This window comes from Glycine soja, chromosome 20, assembly GCF_004193775.1.
Source record: "Glycine soja cultivar W05 chromosome 20, ASM419377v2, whole genome shotgun sequence".
Lineage (NCBI taxonomy): Eukaryota > Viridiplantae > Streptophyta > Magnoliopsida > Fabales > Fabaceae > Glycine > Glycine soja.
The window spans coordinates 37,963,999-37,982,202 of NC_041021.1; the positions used below are offsets into that span (position 1 = coordinate 37,963,999).

Consider the following 18,204-nt stretch of genomic DNA (forward strand, 5'->3'; position numbering starts at 1 on the left):
GTCACATAATAAGGTGTTTCGTCGTCAAAATAAACTGAATTATGGCACCCTTTTAATTGTGATCAGCATTTGCATGTGAAGATATATACTAAGTACCTAATCTGGTTGCTCAGTATTAATATTTAATATTCCTCCAATTTAAAAAGAAAAGAATACTATAAGGATTGCCTTTATTCACACATCAAGGTAAGGTAGTGCCTGGAGTGGAGATCACATAACGCATTGATGTCATTGCTACAGCTTATATGGTGGGCTCTATTCAGCATGCTGAGTCCAAAGTTACCTTTTTGAGGAACAACATTTTGGCTGCATTCTTAGCTAGCCAATTGTTCAAGAAATCAGGTTATGATTGTGGAAAAATAAACAATAGTAACTCTTAGTGACAGTTTTCTTGTAAGATGCTCAGTCCATCAGTGTTGTGTTGCCTTTCATTTTGCCATGTGAATGAACTTCTAGTCCTTTGTTATACTTTTAATGTCAATTTTTTCCCTCATTGTTATTTGAAGTTGATTGGTAAAGGTGCATATATAAGAATATAATCAAGATCCCATCATATCTAAACAATGGTGCTAAGGCTAATTAGCAAACTGTGAAAGAATAAATCAGAAAAATGACAAGGCCTTTATCAACATATATAGTAACCTTTGAGGAGATTGGTGAAAATGAAAATCTGTGATACTTACAAATAATTTATGAAGTAAAGAATATCATTAGAACAAAAGAAAAAGGGCCATATAAATCCTTTCATATTTCTCACAAGGAAATAGACATGGAGATCCCCAAAGTCAAGCCAAAAAAATAACCGTCGTAGAGGATGCTGGTCCATGATACAAAAATATTAAACCACACATACTTTATGAATAGAGAAAAATGTGTTTTTAGTACTAATACCTTCAGTAAAACATGGTCATGGTCCTTATATTTTTAGTATATCAACAACATTACGACTCAGATGCAACATTAAGAGAAAACACCAAAGAAAATACAACTGCATTGCACAAGATCTCATCCAAAAAAAAAATTCATAACATGCACTCAAGAATTTGGTATAGGCATACGACCCTTTCTTGGTGGCATAATCTATGCAGCAAGGTCCAACAATACAATATAAGAAGAAACACAATAATGGTCACAAGATACGCACATTATTCCAATATTCTAGGATCTCCAGGACGTGCATGGCTAGGAAAGCATTGTAATTGGTAAGGAATCCATCTAACATTTTCTTCACACATGAATTTTCCCTCCCTTGGATTAGTGCATAACAATGTTAAACGACAATAAATCATGTTTTGTATATGTGTGCATGCAACTTATAGATTAAGTGTGTGTTTGGGTGAGTGTTTGTAAAATTAATGTAAAATTTAGTGCAGACTTTTTAACTTAACACAAAAGTTACTTTCTATCACTTCTAGTCAAATTACTTAATAATTAAACATTTTTTTATACTAAAATCATATTTGATAGAAGGCAAAATTATTTATGATACTCATATTGTTAAACTAAAGAGAATCGATTTCGTTACCTTGAATCTGATACCAATTGATGGATAAAATGCTTACCACTAGACCAAAAGGTATAATTGATAGTCAAAACACAACTCTTTCACCTTAAAGAGCATAACATCAGCTCAAGTGTCACTATGCCAAACAAACAATAGTCCACCGAGAAAAACATAACTTATTTGGTTAAATCAATTTTTTGTTATTAAAATAATATCTAAAACTATGAAAAATTTAAATGAAATTTGAAATTTATAACTATTTCTTTTAATTCTCTAAATTTTATAATTTATTATTATTTTAATTTTTGAACATATATTAATATTATTACGTAAATCAGTTTTCACACATCATCATACTTTTAAGGCCTCTTTTTCAGTATAATGAGAACTTAAGTAACAAGACAAAAAGAAAATTGACTAAACATAAATCAAGTCCCTTCCTAGAGCAGCCAAGGCATACTTTAAGGTATCTAACTTAAAAAAAAATAGAGTATACATATATATGTATATATATTATTGGAGTAATTTTTTTTTATTTGGGATTTGGTTTGAAATGACATTCAAATATTTTTTATTTATTTTCTATTTTTTTTATAAATTATTCCATTTCCTTTTATTGTCTTTCTTATAAATAGACTAAATGTCATTTTTGTTCATTTATCTTTTAGTATTTTTGTTCATCTTAATAGAATAATTCTGTTTTGATTTTTTTTTTCTGTTTTCTGTTAACAACATTAATGTTTTAAATTTTAAAATAATTAATTTAAAGGAGTGATAATTTTTATCGTCATTATTTTTATTTTATTTTAAAAAATATAAACCGTTAAAAAAATGCCATCTTCGACCCATAAAGGTCTACCTTGCCTCCATAATGCTACAATTGTGGTGTTATGCCATAAACATTCTACATCATATCAAAGTTAAAATCTCCCTTCTTGATTACCAAATTAAGAACAATAACAAGACATAAAAAAAGGGTGCATGAATTGAGAGAGAAGAAGCACCGGAAGCGTAAAATTGGGTTGGCCTGTCAACCCTTGTTTTCTAAAAAAAATTGAAAACATTTAACCATTTTATTTTCCTTAAAGATTTTCCAAATTTTATAATGCAATATAATTAAAATAGAGAAAAAAAACATCATAAGAAAATCAAGAAAATACTTATGAGATAGTCATAAAAGTTTAAGTGTTACATTAATTTAAGAAAGAGAGAAAATGTTAGCTAATTGATCAGGTTAGGTTTGAGTTATCTGACTTGGTGGATATAAATGTGTAACCTAATATAACCTGTTTGAATGAGATTGTGTGGGTTGATCTGACAAGATTTTTACACCCCTAATATTTTGATAGACTATTAATGTTTTGAAAACAATAAAATTATAAAAAAATTGTATAAAATTTGTTGCATATACATTAAAATATTAATAATATGTTAATTTAATAAATATTTTGATAAATTATTAATGTAATTAATGTTTTGAAATATATATATATATATAGAGAGAGAAAAGACAGGTGGAGAAAATATCTTATATAAAAATGAGATGGTTAAATTTGATCCGTATAATTAAATATGGATAATTAATATTTAATTTCATTTGAACACTTAAAAAGATATACAAGTTTTTTAAAAAGTCATATTAATTTTTGACATTAAATCTTAATCATTCATGCATAATTATATGATCTAAATCTAATCATTTCACTCTTATATAAGATATTTTTATATGCCATATATATATATATATATATATATATATATATATATATAATTTGTGTGAAATTTGATGAATTTTAACTTTTATGCTTGACCCCTCCACTATTTTAGTTTGGCTCCATCCCTGCATGTTGTATGTTAAGGTTAAACTAATCTGATTAATAAGTTACAATTTAAAAAGGTTTTTTTTTATTAATTTTTTAATATTAGATATTAATGTTCGAACGTTATACAGCTAGATCACCTCTTACTCAAACTTTTTAAAAAATTTGTAGTGTTTATAAATACAATTATATGCACGCACTACGCATATTGTCGGTTATTTTGATCAGGACGAATCGTCGCATTACATGTGCTCTCATCAGTGATCTGGTGCTCGTCATCTTTCACTAATACATTCTCTATATAAACGGTTATCATCTCAGAAAGTACAAATTAAAGCACCTTATTTAGCTCTGGGAACAAGGATTTTAAAGTTACTAAATCAAAGGCTAGCTAGTACTAAAAAGATTGATCATCTTAATTTCCACGGAAAAAAAAAAGATCGAAAGTAATAATGGAATCACTACTTGTTGAAGACATTGTGATTGTGGGAGCTGGAATTGCTGGGCTCGCAACATCCTTGGCTCTTCATAGGTACGTATCTCTCTTTGACCGTTTCCAGCACTAATAGCTAGGAAAATAAACACTTGAGCGTTTATTAATTTAGTTTAAGCTAAGAATATATAATTTGGCAGGTTGGGTGTCCAAAGTTTGGTGTTAGAATATTCAGATACTTTGAGGGTCACTGGATTTGCTTTAACAACATGGACTAACGCTTGGAAAGCCTTGGATGCTCTTGGCGTCGGAGCCATTCTTCGTCACCAACATGTCCAGCTAAAAGAGTAAATACTACATTTTTCATTTTGTCGCAATACTATAGATCTGTTTCAACTTTATTTCAACTATATTACCCATGAATCACGTTAATATCTACCAGCGCGTCTTGTTTGAAGGAAAGAGAAGAGAGTGATGTTAAAGGAAAAAAAGAAAGGCCGGGGGAGAGATGGAGAAGAAGAAGATGGATAAAAAGTGGCTGGTTATGGTGAATAATATATTACGAGGAATGATCAACATAACTTTAAAGAAGTTATTGTTTATCATAATTATTTATTTTCTTAAAATATAATGATTAAGGTTAATTACTCATGATGTCAAGAAAATAAATGATAAAGATAAAAAGAATCTTAGAACAAGCTGATCCCTCTTCATATATTATTATTCATTTATATATTTATAAAGAATACAAAAAAGGTGACGAGTAAAAATGAATTTGAGACAATTTAGTTATATTGTTTGAAAATTATAAACTGATACATTCCTTTCTAAATTTTCCAAAACTGAAAAAATAAACAATAAAAGAGCGAGATTTTAACTTTTTTTCCTTCAAAAATTAAAAACCAGACGAAATAATGAAAAAAAATTCTCCAGTCTCCGTTATTTCCGTACGACAAGATCCACAGAAAATCTTATTTGATAATCTTATTTATGTATGGCTTCCACTTTCCAGTCCTGAGAACATACCATGTACAATTTTTTCTTTAACTGTTGTCACGTACGTGTTGTGATCAACGAACAATCTAACGTAATATTTTACTCTATCATTGTCCTATATTTGTTATAAGTTTGTAAAATACTTAAGAATTGAAAAAATAAAGACATAATTAAAAATTCAGTAATTAATGTGATCTTGTACTCATAAATGAGATAGATAAATAAAATGGTAAAAAAGAAACGTTAATAAAATAATTTTAATCTTAATTTAGTCCTAAACTCCTATATAGTATTAGCCTGAAACTAAAGTACAGGAAATTGGAGTGCAGGAATGTGACTACATCTTTGATTATGGGGCAACAAACATCAAGCTTGTCTTTCGAGGGCACAGGAAAACAGTAAGTACACGTATATGCCTTTCCAATAATTGCTATGCTTTTGATTCAACTTGCCAATAATTGCTATGCTTTTTATTAAATTAATGCGAGAAGGACACATCTTTGAAATTCAAACTGATTACCAAAAAGGGCAAAAAAGTTTCAGTGGCTGATTGAATCGGTTGTAGATTTATATAAAACCAACCAAGTTCTAAATTAATTTTGATTTTAAAATTCTCCCATTAATGATAATAATGGGTGTGTTGCCATGCATGCATGCGATCTAGTGGAGACTGTGAAGTTCGTTGTGTTAGAAGACAGTTAATGTTGGAAGCAATTGCTAACGTGCTTCCAAGTGGAACCATCAGATTCTTGTCAAAGGTTGTTGCTATTGAGGAATCTGGTTTCTCTAAGATTAAGATAGTCCGTCTTGCTGATGGAACAAGCATCAAAACCAAGGTAATTAAAAATTAAACAACGTGACGTGACATGTGAAATTAGCAAATTAAGATTCTTTCTTCCCCTTAATGGAATGATCTAATTGAACTTTGTTTTTCTTTTTTTGGAATTGATCTAATTGAACTTAAGAAGTAAAGAACTTCAAGTACAAGCTAATCATTAATTGATACGTGGATGTTTGCAATTGAAAAGGTATTGATTGGGTGTGATGGAATAAACTCCGTGGTGGCAAAGTGGTTGGGCTTCAAAGAGGCCTCTTTTACCGGGAGATACGTAATCAGGGGTTACAAAAAGGTGATGGATAATCATGGGCTTGAGCCCAAATTCATGCACTACTTTGGGAAGGGCTTTCGATCTGGTGTAATGCCATGTGATGACAAAACTGTTTATTGGTTTCTAACTTGGACTCCCACCAGTGAAGGTGAATGAATTCTTTGTTTCAGTAATGTACTTGCTAAAATATTTTATTTTTTTTTAGTTTTTAAAAGAGAAGAAATTATAGTGTAAATTTTTTTACATAATATATGATTTTACAAACATTAAACTCTTTTTAAAATTATAGTTTAATACTTTAATATCATTTTAGTTTTTTAATTTTAATCTTTATAAAAATTTTAACATTTTTAAAAACCAATTTTTGTCAATCACTATATCACAATTATGTCACATCATAAATCACTTTAGTATATGGTTACAACTTTCACATTTACTTTGCTTATGTTGCAGAGAAGGAGCTAGCAAATAACCCATCCAAAATGAAGCAATTGGTGTTGAGAAAGGTTGAGAAGATGCCAAGTAATATTAAAACCTTTATAGAGAAAACAGACCCAAAAGACATTTTAACATCTCCATTGAGATATAGACATCAGTGGGAGCTCATGTTGGGGAACATTAGCAAAGGCAATGTTTGTGTTGTTGGAGATGCATTTCACCCCATGGCCCCTGACCTAGGGCAAGGTGGGTGTTGTGCCTTGGAGGATGGGATTATTTTAGCCAGGTATCTAGCTGAGGCCTTCTCCAAAAAAACTTGCAAACATGTTGTTAAAGAGATGGGTGAAGAGGGTAAGGCCAAGGAGCAATACAAAAAAATTGATGCTAGCTTGAGGAAATATGCAAAAGAGAGAAGATGGAGAAACATTGATATAAGTGTTACATCTTATGTTCTGGGGTTTGTTTTGCAGGGTGATTTGAAAATGGTTGCACATTTTAGGGACAAAGTTTTGCCTGATTTCCTAGCCGAACTGCTGTTGAAGAAGTCAGATTTTGATTGTGGAAAACTTAACGCCTCTAGTTAATTGAATAATATAATTAACCATGCATGCTCTCTTGTACTTAAAAAATGTGTAACTGTATGAATAGCGATTTCTAAGAATTATAATGCACTGCTGTGGAAAATTTTGTTGTCTATATTGTCTCTCGTGTGGTCTTTAAAACAACAAATGTACTACTGCAGAAAAGCCTGAGCCCTGAGGTCCCTGTTACACTTTCGTGCAAGAATAAAGATTTATTTTTTCACTTTAATGTTTTTTTATCATTAAATATTAGTTATTAATAATAAAGATTCGGACTTATAATCTTCTTTAACTATTTAACCAATTTTGTATCTTCTCACTATGATGTTGTTTATCAGAATGAAAATAAAGACAATTTTGTTTTCATGAATGTTTTGTATTCTTTCTTTGTCAATCTTTACACATCAATATTGTATTAATTTTTCATTATATTTCTATTAATTATTGAATTGAACTTGAGATGATTTGATGATGGATTTAATTATAATAATTAAGAAATTACAATTGAGTGAGTAAAATTGAAAAGACCAACCAATAAGTTATTGAATAGAGTAAAATTGGACCCGACTCTATAAAAAAACATCTTAAATTTAAATATTATGAATAAAAAAATGTGATTTAAAAAAATTCACTAAAAATAATCAATCGGATTTATTTATCATCCATGAATATTTTATACTAATGTGATGTTAAAAAAAAATTAAAAAACCAAAATTATACATTAAAAAAAATGAGAATTAGAAGTGCAATTGAACTTATTTAATTTATACAAATAAAGAACTACGTTAGTCGTATCTAAAATAAATTATGGTGAAAGGACTAAATAATCTATAATATTATAATTGTTATACTTTAACAATTTATTAAGACAATTTTATTGTATATAATAATCATTACTTATATTGTAGCAAAAAATAATCATAACTAGTAAATAATTTGAGGTTTAGGAAATTTATATATAGTTCCTTTATATGAGAAAAATGAAAACCTTACTGTTATAGTATGAGATGGCAGGAAAAAATAGAAAAAAGAAAATCAACCCAACAAACGAATCGCGCGTGATTTGACCTAAATTAATTTATACCTTACGTTAGCCAATAAAATTAGGCATTATCTTCGATTCAAAGACTACTCTGGAAAGAATTCTCGACAATCTGAAACTTGCACGACCTAAATTAGCATTTTCATGACTTTGCTTCGGAACCAAACATGTCATTTCGTTATTCCTTTTTCTTTTTCATAGAGAAATTATTCCTTTTTTTTATTATTTATTTGAAGTCGTTATTCGTTTTTGTTACTAGTATGTCTTTACTCAGAGAAAAGAAATAGACCAACATTAGTTTTGTTATTTTTTTCTACTCGGGTGTGTTTGGAATAGCTTCAAAAAATAAATTATTTCAAAATCAGTTTTTATATAGACAAGTTTGTTGAAAAATAATTTGAAGATAAATTCTCCTACTTTTGGGCCGAAATCAAAATCCCATATTTTCTTTATAGTGAATCCCATGTTAAAATAAATATTAAATACATTTGATTAATCTGAAAAAAAAACTATTAAACCAATTTTAAAAGAGAAAACCGTACTTCTGAAACAATAAAATAAGAGTCGTATTAATGTGTTCCAACGATACATGCTATTAAAGTTAACAAATTAATTTATCTAAAAAATAAGTTAACAAATTAATACAATGAAAATTTAATATATTCTTTACAAATATTTAAATTTATTCGTAAACAAATTAATGCAATGAAAAATTGATGTATTCTTTACAAATATTTAAATTTATTCGTTACTAATTATCACCTATTTATAAAAAATATATTTAATTAAGAATAATTTTTTATTAACTATTTGAGTTAAATTACATAAATAAAATTATCAAGTTGTGTACATTTATTTTAATTATATAATGACATGTAAATGAAATGTTTGATATTTAAAATTATTTTTTTATTATATCTTATCATTTATTCAATATTTTTGTTAAGAGAATAAAAATAAAATTAAAATTAAAAATCGATCCAATTCAAATCGCTTTTGATTGAATCCAATTGAATTGAAAAGCTTTGAAAAAAAATGATTGGATGATAAATTAAAAAAACCTCTCTGATAAAAATGAATGAAAGTATATGAAATGATAAAACACTTGAAAAACTTTTTTTTTTATTGAATTTTATCAGATTTCAAATTTAATTTTCAAAATGAATCTAATCAAATCCAAAAGAAAATCTTATACTCGTGTATATTTTTATTCATAATTTAATAATATCACTTGTATTTACATTTTTATTTCTTATATATTTATAAAATTATAACATAATTTGTACCTATTTATAAAATATTTTTTTACTAACTATATTTAGTCAAGATGCATAAATAAAATTATCAAATTGTGTAAATTTATTTTTGATATAATATATATTTAAAAAGTTTACACTATTATCAGTTGTATAATAATATCTCTATCTCATTACGATTGTCATATTTTTAACTTTTCAACATAGTATTAATTATTATTTTTTATTTATAATAATTTCTTATAATACTAATGGTGAACATCAAAATTTATAAATAAATTAATAATGATATAAAATTAATTTTATAAAATTATTATTATTTTTATGTATTATTTTGGGATGGAAGAAGTAACGTATAAATGAAATGTTTAAATTTTTAAATTATTTTATCATTATATCTTATATTTTATTTAATACTTTCTCAAAAAAATAAAAGTAAGATTAAAGTCAAAATCTACCTAATTCAAATCGTTTGCAATTAGATGGGGTCGAATTACAAAACTGATTGAAAGATAAATGAATAAATCAAATAAATATTTTCTTCACAATGGATTTAATTCCATCCATGAACACCATGGTTAAAAAAGAAAGTATTATGAAATGAAATGTCAGAGTTTTGATCTAGTCTTCAAAACGAACGGTCCTGATGGGTTAGCAGATAGCTGGATATGGAAGCAGAAGCTACTTTAATGAAATAACGCATTTGCCCCTATTTTGCAACAAAAACTGGTTCCTCTGTGCGGAGTCTATCACATATTCTTCTTCCTCATCGTTCTCGTCTTTGTCTGATACCCAAACCTCTTCTTCTTTTTCCCAAGGTACGCTTCAAATCTCGCTCGCGTTTCATCAACTATGGATTTTCTTTTCCCTTTCAATTTTTCGCCAATATCGGTCTTTCTTTTGCCATGTTAATATTTTTGTTTTCTGAAATGATTAACCTCGCGCGGCGCCGATGCAACCTTAAAATCTAGCTCATTCGTTTGTTCCTTGTTACGTTTTCCTCTTCTTTTTTCGTTTTCGATCAATTTATCCGCGTGCCTTTTGTTGTTATTCGTATGAACGTTTGAGCTACTTTAGGGTATATTAATCTGCGTTTAGCCATTGATTTCGATTTCGATTTCGGATAATGTTAATTACGATGTTGTCTGATTCAGCTGAAATGGTTTTATTGATGATGCCGTGTGCGTGCGTGCGAATTTGAATTCGCAAACTGGATTGCGATTGGCAGCAGAACCGTGTTTTTGTTTGATTCCCCGGTGTGATTTCAGATCCAGAATGGGATTCCCTTTTGTTTGTTGACGTGTTGATGAAAGTAGGTGGTTTATTTTTCTCCTTTTGGTGGCGTCATGTACATTTTTGTTTCTTAGCACCAAAAGTTTTCTGTTAACCATTTTGTTCAAATGCGTTTTAAATATTTACATTTACTATATTTTTATTTAGTTAAAGGATAGATTTTGCCCCATGTCTGCTGAGTATATAAAAAAGTTATGGAAGAGGTGGAACTATTGTTTTTGGATAGAACTTGCCTTTGATAAGTTTGTTTATTGGTTCTTTTGCTGAATTCAGGTGAATAACAAGATTAGAATATCTATTGACATTGATATGTTATGATTTTAGATGGGAGTTCAACGGCATGAAGCGTTTTCTGAAGACAACGAGCCTGCTGAAAATGCTTGTGCTAGTAGTTCCTTGAACCAAGGTGCTCTTGCCAGTGAGTCTGCCAACAGCGATCCAAGTGTAAATACTGAAAGTCGTGAAGTTAATGAACCGGGTGACAATTCTTATAAGAAAAGTAGTACACCGCATATCTATAGACAAGATGTCGTGAAAAATAATATCAGTGGCATGATTGGGATTGTGACAGAAGTTGCTGGTGATTCTGATTCGGATTCAGATAGCAGCATCACTGATGACGAAAATGATAGTGAGGATGAGGATGGTGATGATGAGGAAGGTGATGACAGCAATAATGCTAGTAGAAATTCTGAAAGTAATGGTGCTGCTGGGCATGATAAAACTGATGTGCTTCTGGCTGACCAGCTGCGAGTACTGTGGATGGACGAATCTGAATCCACTCTAAATTTCAGCGATGTCGAAGTTGTTGATCGTGGATTTTTACATGGGGATTTTGTTGCTGCTGCTTCAGACCCTACTGGACAAGTGGGTGTAGTGGTTGATGTCAATATATGTGTGGATCTGTTGGCCCATGATGGATCTATAATAAAAGACGTCTCATCAAAAAACTTAAATCGTATTAGGGATTTCACTGTTGGTGATTATGTGGTGCTTGGGCATTGGCTTGGCAGAATTGATGATGTTTTGGATAATGTGACCATCTTATTTGATGATGGTTCAATTTGTAAAGTCTCGAAAGCAGATCCATTGAATCTTAAACCAATTTCAAAGAATATTCTTGAAGATGGGCATTTTCCTTATTACCCAGGGCAACGGGTAAGGGCTAGCTCCTCATCAGTTTTCAAGAATTCAAGATGGCTGTCTGGCTTGTGGAAAGCTAATAGGTTAGAAGGTACAGTCACTAAAGTTACAGTTGGATCGGTGTTTGTTTATTGGATAGCATCTGCAGGTTATGGGCCATATTCTTCTACTGCCCCAGCTGAGGAGCAGAGTCCAAAAAACTTAAAATTGTTGTCCTGTTTTGCTCATGCAAATTGGCAATTGGGTGACTGGTGTCTCTTACCCTCATCAGTACTGTCATCCTCAGCTTCCATGGACAAAGGCATATCAAAATTGGAACTTAGTGATTCTGCTAACAATGAATTAGATTCTAATCAGACAGGAAGTGGATGTGATTCGGAAGAAGCTACAGTTGAGGAAACAAATGGGAATAAGGATAGTATGGACCTTGATCCAGCTGATGTTTTGGAAGGGAATGATGGAAATGATAAAAGTAATCCTTCACGTGATTCTAGCTCATGCAGCAGTTCTATCTCTGTATCAAAGGAACCTGTCCATGAAGCTTGGCCTCTTCACCGCAAGAAAATTAGAAAAGTTGTCATCAGGAAAGATAAAAGGGCCCGCAAGAAAGAGGAAAGCTTTGAGAAAGCTCTTTTGATTGCCAACACAAGGACAAAAGTTGATGTTGCATGGCAGGATGGAACCATAGAGCGTGGACTAAATTCTACAAGTTTAATTCCTATAGATAATCCTGGTGATCATGAATTCGTTTCAGAACAATATGTAGTAGAGAAGACCTCCGATGATGGTGAGAGTATTTCTGAAGCTAGGCGAGTTGGGGTTGTGAGAAGTGTTAATGCCAAGGAGCGGACAGCTTGTGTGAGGTGGTTAAAAAAAGTTGCCAGAGCAGAAGATCCACGAGAGTTTGACAAGGAGGAAGTTGTAAGTGTGTATGAGCTAGAGGGCCATCCAGATTATGATTACTGCTATGGGGATGTGGTTGTTCGCCTGTCACCTGTGTCTGTCTGTTTAGAAACAGCTTCTGTTGGAGAGTCCACTGAGAAATCAACACAGAAAATTGAAGAGAGTGGGATTAAAATCAATGTAAACGTCCAAACTGGTGAAACTTGTGTGCAATTTTCTGACCTGTCTTGGGTTGGAAATATAACTGGCCTTAAGAATGGTGATATTGAAGTTACTTGGGCTGATGGGATGGTATCAATGGTATGCTCATTTTGTAGATTCATTTTCTCATTTTTATGTTATTTCTTCCTATTGTCTCTCTGTATTTATACACACAAGCACACACACATATACATATATATTGCATCTTATTTAAGTCATTGGAAACTGAAGAACTGTTTGAAGTATTTTAATGACTGGTGGAAATTTAAACATTCTAAATTTTTTAAATGTCTAGAATTGGACATGTGGATTGTAGACAAATGCGGGTGGCTCAATAGACATGCTCATTTTTGGGTGACATCTAGAGTATAGGAGGAATAGACATCTAGGGTGTAGAAAAATTTTGGGTGACCGATTAATGGATTTAGGATAGTCTCTAATATCATCTTAGAATTTTGGCTTAAGTCCTAATTCAACTCCCAAGGCTTATAAGGAATATGTTGGAAAGTCGCCTTAATTGCAATCACCCCAACCTTAATTGCAGCCTTTAGTCCCATTACATCGACTAGAGATATGCCTTAATTGCAGCCTTAAGGGTGGTGGTTTAGTCCCACATCAACTACATTGGCCATATCTCTAGTCAATGTTGGATCTCAACAATAGAAAAGCTAGAGACTATTAGAAATATGTAAAGACATGCTCTTTTTCCTATTGAGGTTTCTTACTCGAGAATCCAAATTATTCTATTTCCTGATGTTAGCAATGTATAGTGGTCAAATAGGAACATTTTCTTCTCAAGACATTTTTTTTCCCATCGTTTGGGAATTAGAATTAATTCCAGTTTATCTACTTTTATCTATGTGGGTGGAAAAAAACGTTTGTATTCAGCTACAAAGTTTATTTTGTACACTGCGGGAAGTTCTGTTTTTTTATTACTAGGAATTCTGGGTAAAAATCCTTTGAATGTGCATTGAACACTTCTAAAATAGTTTTAAGAATTTTGGGGTTTTGGATCTTTTCCATTAACAGCCTTAGATAATGTTTGAATTAGACACTTTTAAGATATTTCCTTTTGGTCTGAAGTCTCTTAAGATGCAAAATAAAAGATTGAGGTTGGTATACATATATATAGAGTTTATTTTTTAAGCATTTCATGTCTGATGATACAAATTTTCCATTTTAACTGTCAATAATTTACTTTATTTCCAGGTTGGACCCCAAGCTATCTATGTGGTTGGTCGAGATGATGATGATGAATCAATTGCTGCTGGGAGTGAAATAAGTGATGCTGCAAGCTGGGAAACTGTTAATGACGATGAAATGGAAGTCCTTGAGGATTCTAGAGAGGTTTGTTTCTTTTTCCACCTGTACTGTGATCGTTACCATGTTTCAACTTGTTTCAAATTGTATTTTCCCAATCTTGCAAAATTTGGCTGTTTTCATGGGCTTGCGAATTTTTCTCATTGCCTTTATGTACACATGTACTCAGGAGCAATGCATCTAATTTTAAGTGGCTGTTTAATATTTCAATTTAATTATGCAATATTATGACATGGCAGGATATTGAGAGGGAAAATTCAAGCAGTGTTACTTCTGAGGCAGAAGAAAGTGGAGAGAATGATTTTGGTAGGGCTGCAGCTCTCTCTGTTCCCCTAGCAGCATTTCGATTTGTCACTAGACTTGCCAGTGGAATATTCTCAAGGGGCTCAAGGAACTTGGATCCTATTCCCTTGGAGATAAAAGCTGAATGTGAACATCCATCACCTGTAGTTAATGATGAGTCTACTTCACAGAATAACTCAGGCAATAAGAATGAAAGGTATGAGGAGGTTGTTTCAGAAGCAACTGAAACTCTGGAAGCAAGTGCGGCACTCTGTAGCTTGGGAAATGAAGATGCTCCTGCTACTGCAAGTTGTGATAATGACACTTGCAGTTTGAAACATTTTGACATAACTAAAGATCCATCAGACCACTATTTTATTGGTGCAAATGGACAGGTACTGCTGCTTCCCTATTTCTAATAAGAGTAGGGAAAAGAAAGAATGAATAAGTACTTCATGTTTATTGTACATTGGGGGCTGCTAGTATACTCCTACTTGGTGTATTAGCTACTTACACCTTTTTATTTAAACCAAAATGTCAACCCTTTTTCAAAATAAACTAAATTCAAGGGTATTAATGTATTTTAAAATTTATCTATTAAAAAAATACTAATTTTCTCTCTCCTCTCTCCTCTCTCCTCTCTCCACCTCCTTCTCTTTCTCTCTCCTAACCTTTCCTTTCCTTCCCATTTACTGTATGTTCTCTTGGAGCAGAGAACAAAGCAATTCGGCCAACAAGAAACATAGAGAAAACCAAGCCTGATAGAAAAGAATTAGATTGAAAAGGGGGAAAAACCCCACCGCAATACATGATTGTCAAACTTGGCACATCTGTTCCAAATCAAAATTTAGGTCCCCATATGAAATGGACCTAGAGAGACTTCACTGTAGATGGAAACCATTTCATACTCTATGGTAATACTTTTTGTGGCTGCCAACTTCTTTTTCATACCAATTTCTAAATAATTGCAATCATCTTCATCACAAGATGTCTTCATGGCCTAATTCTGGGAGCATTAACAGACCAATAGAGGGGAGCAAAGGTTGGGAACTAAAGGGAAAGAAAAGTGCTTGGTGGAGGAGAGAGAAGTTGACAAAATTTGTTTTTAAATAAATACATTTTAAATTATATTAATGTCTTTAAACTTAAGATGTTAAAAGAAAAGGAGTTGGGTTTTGTCCAAACAAAAGGGTGTTGGTTGCTAATATAGTCTTTCTTAAAATCAAGTGGGTATATCTTTGATAAATATTTATTGACCATGTCACACATGTGCTTGCACTTGCCTGAATATTCACACAGTGATCATTATAGTTTAGAATTAATGTAGATTAGGTTCTTATATTTAGCTAACCAAAGATCAATAGTGCTCATCATATTGAAGCATCAAATGTATGAGTGTGCACACATATGTCTGCTTCTTTCTTTTGAATTTGATTTCCTTTATTATATTATACTGCAATAACTAGATAATTTTCAATCCCTTTCAGAGCAACAACCGGAAATGGTTTAAGAAAGTGCAACAAGATTGGAGCATATTGCAGAATAACCTTCCTGGTCAGTGATGCATTTGATGCCATCTAAGTTTGGTAGTAGTGACTAGTGAGTTATTCACCCATTTCAGTAAGTGTAAACGTTTGAAACATTTTGACAGAGGAAATCTATGTACGAGTTTATGAAGATAGAATGGATCTCTTGAGAGCAGTTATTGTAGGGCCATACGGAACCCCTTACCAAGATGGACTCTTTTTCTTTGATTTTCACCTTCCGCCAGAATACCCTGATGTTCCACCGGTAAGGAAATTTTATCTTGAAGTTGTTTTGTGGTCCAATTTATAATCGCCCCCACCAAAAAAAAGGGAAGATAGTTAAATGTTAATCACATATTCAATTTGTATAAATTTGGTCCAATTGGATAAATATCTCATGCCTTTTCTGTGTTCTTTTTCTGGGTCTCAAATGATGCAGTCAGCATACTATCATTCTGGTGGTTGGCGGATTAACCCTAATTTGTATGAAGAAGGGAAGGTTTGCCTTAGCCTTCTAAATACATGGACAGGCAGAGGAAATGAAGTATGGGATCCTAAATCTTCTAGCATCCTTCAAGTCCTAGTTTCACTGCAAGGCTTAGTACTCAACTCTAAGCCTTACTTCAATGAAGCTGGGTATGATAAGCAGGTTGGAACAGCCGAAGGAGAGAAAAATTCATTGTCATACAATGAGAATACCTTTTTACTTAACTGCAAGACTATGATGTATCTTATGAGGAAACCCCCCAAGGTGATTATAAATTCGGTTTATAAGATTTTATATCACTCCATCTATTCGATTAAACTCTTCATATTTTATCATGCTTAGTTAAAGCACTATTGCATTGTGCGCACTTTTCAGTAGACTGGGGGTGTGTATGGTTCATGTTATCATTATAGAAAATGTAAACTCTTACAAGGTTGATAACAGGATTAGCAAAGAAGCAGAAGGATACTTTGGATTACATGCATGTTTGAATTAGCTTATTTTGGGATTTTTTTTTTGAGTTTATGCCAAAAAAAAAACTATTATTTCAATGAATGTATGAATTCGTTTTAGTAATTGCAACATTTGCATATTTCTTTGGCATTTGTTCATGTGTACTTTAGGAATTGTTGAGGCTGCTGTTGTTTCTTTGAGTTGTGCATAGTATAGTATATTTGACTGTTATCTTACTGATGAATACTCTAGGATTTTGAAGTGCTCATCAAAGAACATTTTAGGAGGCGGGGTCATAACATCCTTAAGGCTTGTGATGCATATATGAAAGGTTACTTGATTGGCTCGCTGACTAGAGATGCCTCTGTAAGTGAAAAGAGCAGTCAGAATTCAACCTCTGTGGGTTTCAAGTTGATGTTAGCCAAGATAGTGCCAAAGCTTTTCTTGTCACTAAGTGAGGTTGGAGCTGATTGCGAGGAATTTAAGCATCTGAAAGATTTGTAGCGAAGTTATATGGTGATACATCACTTCATTTCTCAAATTAAAGCCAACTTTGGTCTGCTGTCTCTGCCCTAAGGTACCAACAAGTGTAAGGGTTCCCATATATTGTCAATGTTTTGATTTCTACTATTTGTACCCTTTCATTTCTCTTGTTTAAAAGATCAATTCACTTCTAGGAGCTTGAAGGAACAGAATTTGGTGGGATTTATTGACATTGAAAGAAGCAACCACTGACAGAGCAAGCCGGATATACTTTTGATTTTGGTTACCTGAAGTGGGGAGGCTATGTTGGTTACTAACTTGTATGCTGTTTACCTTTTTCCTTATTTTTTATTTCTTTTATATCTGGGGATTAACTGAGTGCCATGGCATCCTGCGATCCTTGTAGCCAGTTTCACTTAGTGTGAAATAAGGCTTCTGTTATTTTATTCTCTGGGGACAGGGTGCGAGTCGGGGTTGGATTTTCACAGGTATTTGAAAGGGTTAGGTTGTCTTGCATTGATTGATTTACCTTCTGTTTCTGAAGAATACGATGAATTGAATATAATTGGACAATCACTTCCTGCGCCCCCCTCCCCCTTCTCTTATAGTATAATGGATATTTCATATTTTTGCTTTGTGTCACTGAATCTAGTGCTGTTAGGTTGTATTTTTTTTTTCCTTTGATGCCTTACCAAGTCTTCTTGACCTTTTTTATTCCTATTAATTCCAATTTTCCATTACTATTTGGTATTTTTATCAGAACCGCTATTTAGCACAAAGGAAGTAATTATTTATTAGTCCAGTCGCTTGACCACACATGAATCTGTTGGAATAAAAGTTAAATTTTCAACACGTCAAATACGCGACTTTGTATAACTCTTATTTGTACTGACTATCGTTTTTGTAATGTATATCCTATATTAAACAAGGGTAA

General features: G+C 31.9%; 2 protein-coding genes across 4 annotated transcripts; both read left to right on the plus strand.

Annotated features, from left to right (window-relative positions):
* Nucleotides 1-3,674: 3,674 nt before the first annotated feature.
* LOC114401329 (monooxygenase 2-like) lies at nucleotides 3,675-6,996 on the plus strand. The gene is made up of 6 exons (XM_028363828.1): nucleotides 3,675-3,856; nucleotides 3,958-4,104; nucleotides 5,083-5,151; nucleotides 5,418-5,589; nucleotides 5,782-6,010; nucleotides 6,316-6,996. The coding sequence occupies exons 1-6, from the start codon at nucleotides 3,777-3,779 to the stop codon at nucleotides 6,882-6,884; spliced, it is 1,266 nt and encodes a 421-aa protein (XP_028219629.1). The 5' UTR covers nucleotides 3,675-3,776; the 3' UTR covers nucleotides 6,885-6,996.
* A 2,793-nt stretch (nucleotides 6,997-9,789) lies between these two features.
* Nucleotides 9,790-17,912, plus strand: LOC114401190 (probable ubiquitin-conjugating enzyme E2 23). 3 transcript variants are annotated; one of them, XM_028363648.1, is made up of 10 exons: nucleotides 9,900-9,997; nucleotides 10,334-10,491; nucleotides 10,797-12,818; nucleotides 13,929-14,066; nucleotides 14,279-14,716; nucleotides 15,809-15,875; nucleotides 15,973-16,112; nucleotides 16,287-16,598; nucleotides 17,040-17,376; nucleotides 17,465-17,912. In XM_028363648.1, the coding sequence occupies exons 2-9, from the start codon at nucleotides 10,486-10,488 to the stop codon at nucleotides 17,289-17,291; spliced, it is 3,375 nt and encodes a 1,124-aa protein (XP_028219449.1). In that variant the 5' UTR covers nucleotides 9,900-9,997; nucleotides 10,334-10,485; the 3' UTR covers nucleotides 17,292-17,376; nucleotides 17,465-17,912. The 3 variants fall into 3 exon arrangements, with proteins under 3 accessions (XP_028219450.1, XP_028219449.1, XP_028219448.1); XM_028363647.1 differs by having other exon boundaries at nucleotides 17,040-17,364; XM_028363649.1 differs by lacking the exon at nucleotides 10,334-10,491 and having other exon boundaries at nucleotides 9,790-9,997; nucleotides 17,040-17,364.
* Nucleotides 17,913-18,204: the final 292 nt, after the last annotated feature.

What these genes read in the sequence shown, in the direction of transcription:
- LOC114401190 (XM_028363648.1), top strand. An exon ending in TCCTTGAGGATTCTAGAGAG is followed by an intron (nt 14,067 to 14,278) that starts GTTTGTTTCTTT and finishes ATGACATGGCAG; the next exon opens with GATATTGAGAGGGAAAATTC. An exon ending in ATTGCAGAATAACCTTCCTG is followed by an intron (nt 15,876 to 15,972) that starts GTCAGTGATGCA and finishes ACATTTTGACAG; the next exon opens with AGGAAATCTATGTACGAGTT.
- LOC114401329 (XM_028363828.1), top strand. Translation starts at nt 3,777, where the DNA reads ATGGAATCACTACTTGTTGAAGACATTGTGATTGTGGGAGCTGGAATT. An exon ending in TTCGAGGGCACAGGAAAACA is followed by an intron (nt 5,152 to 5,417) that starts GTAAGTACACGT and finishes CATGCGATCTAG; the next exon opens with TGGAGACTGTGAAGTTCGTT. An exon ending in TTGGACTCCCACCAGTGAAG is followed by an intron (nt 6,011 to 6,315) that starts GTGAATGAATTC and finishes CTTATGTTGCAG; the next exon opens with AGAAGGAGCTAGCAAATAAC.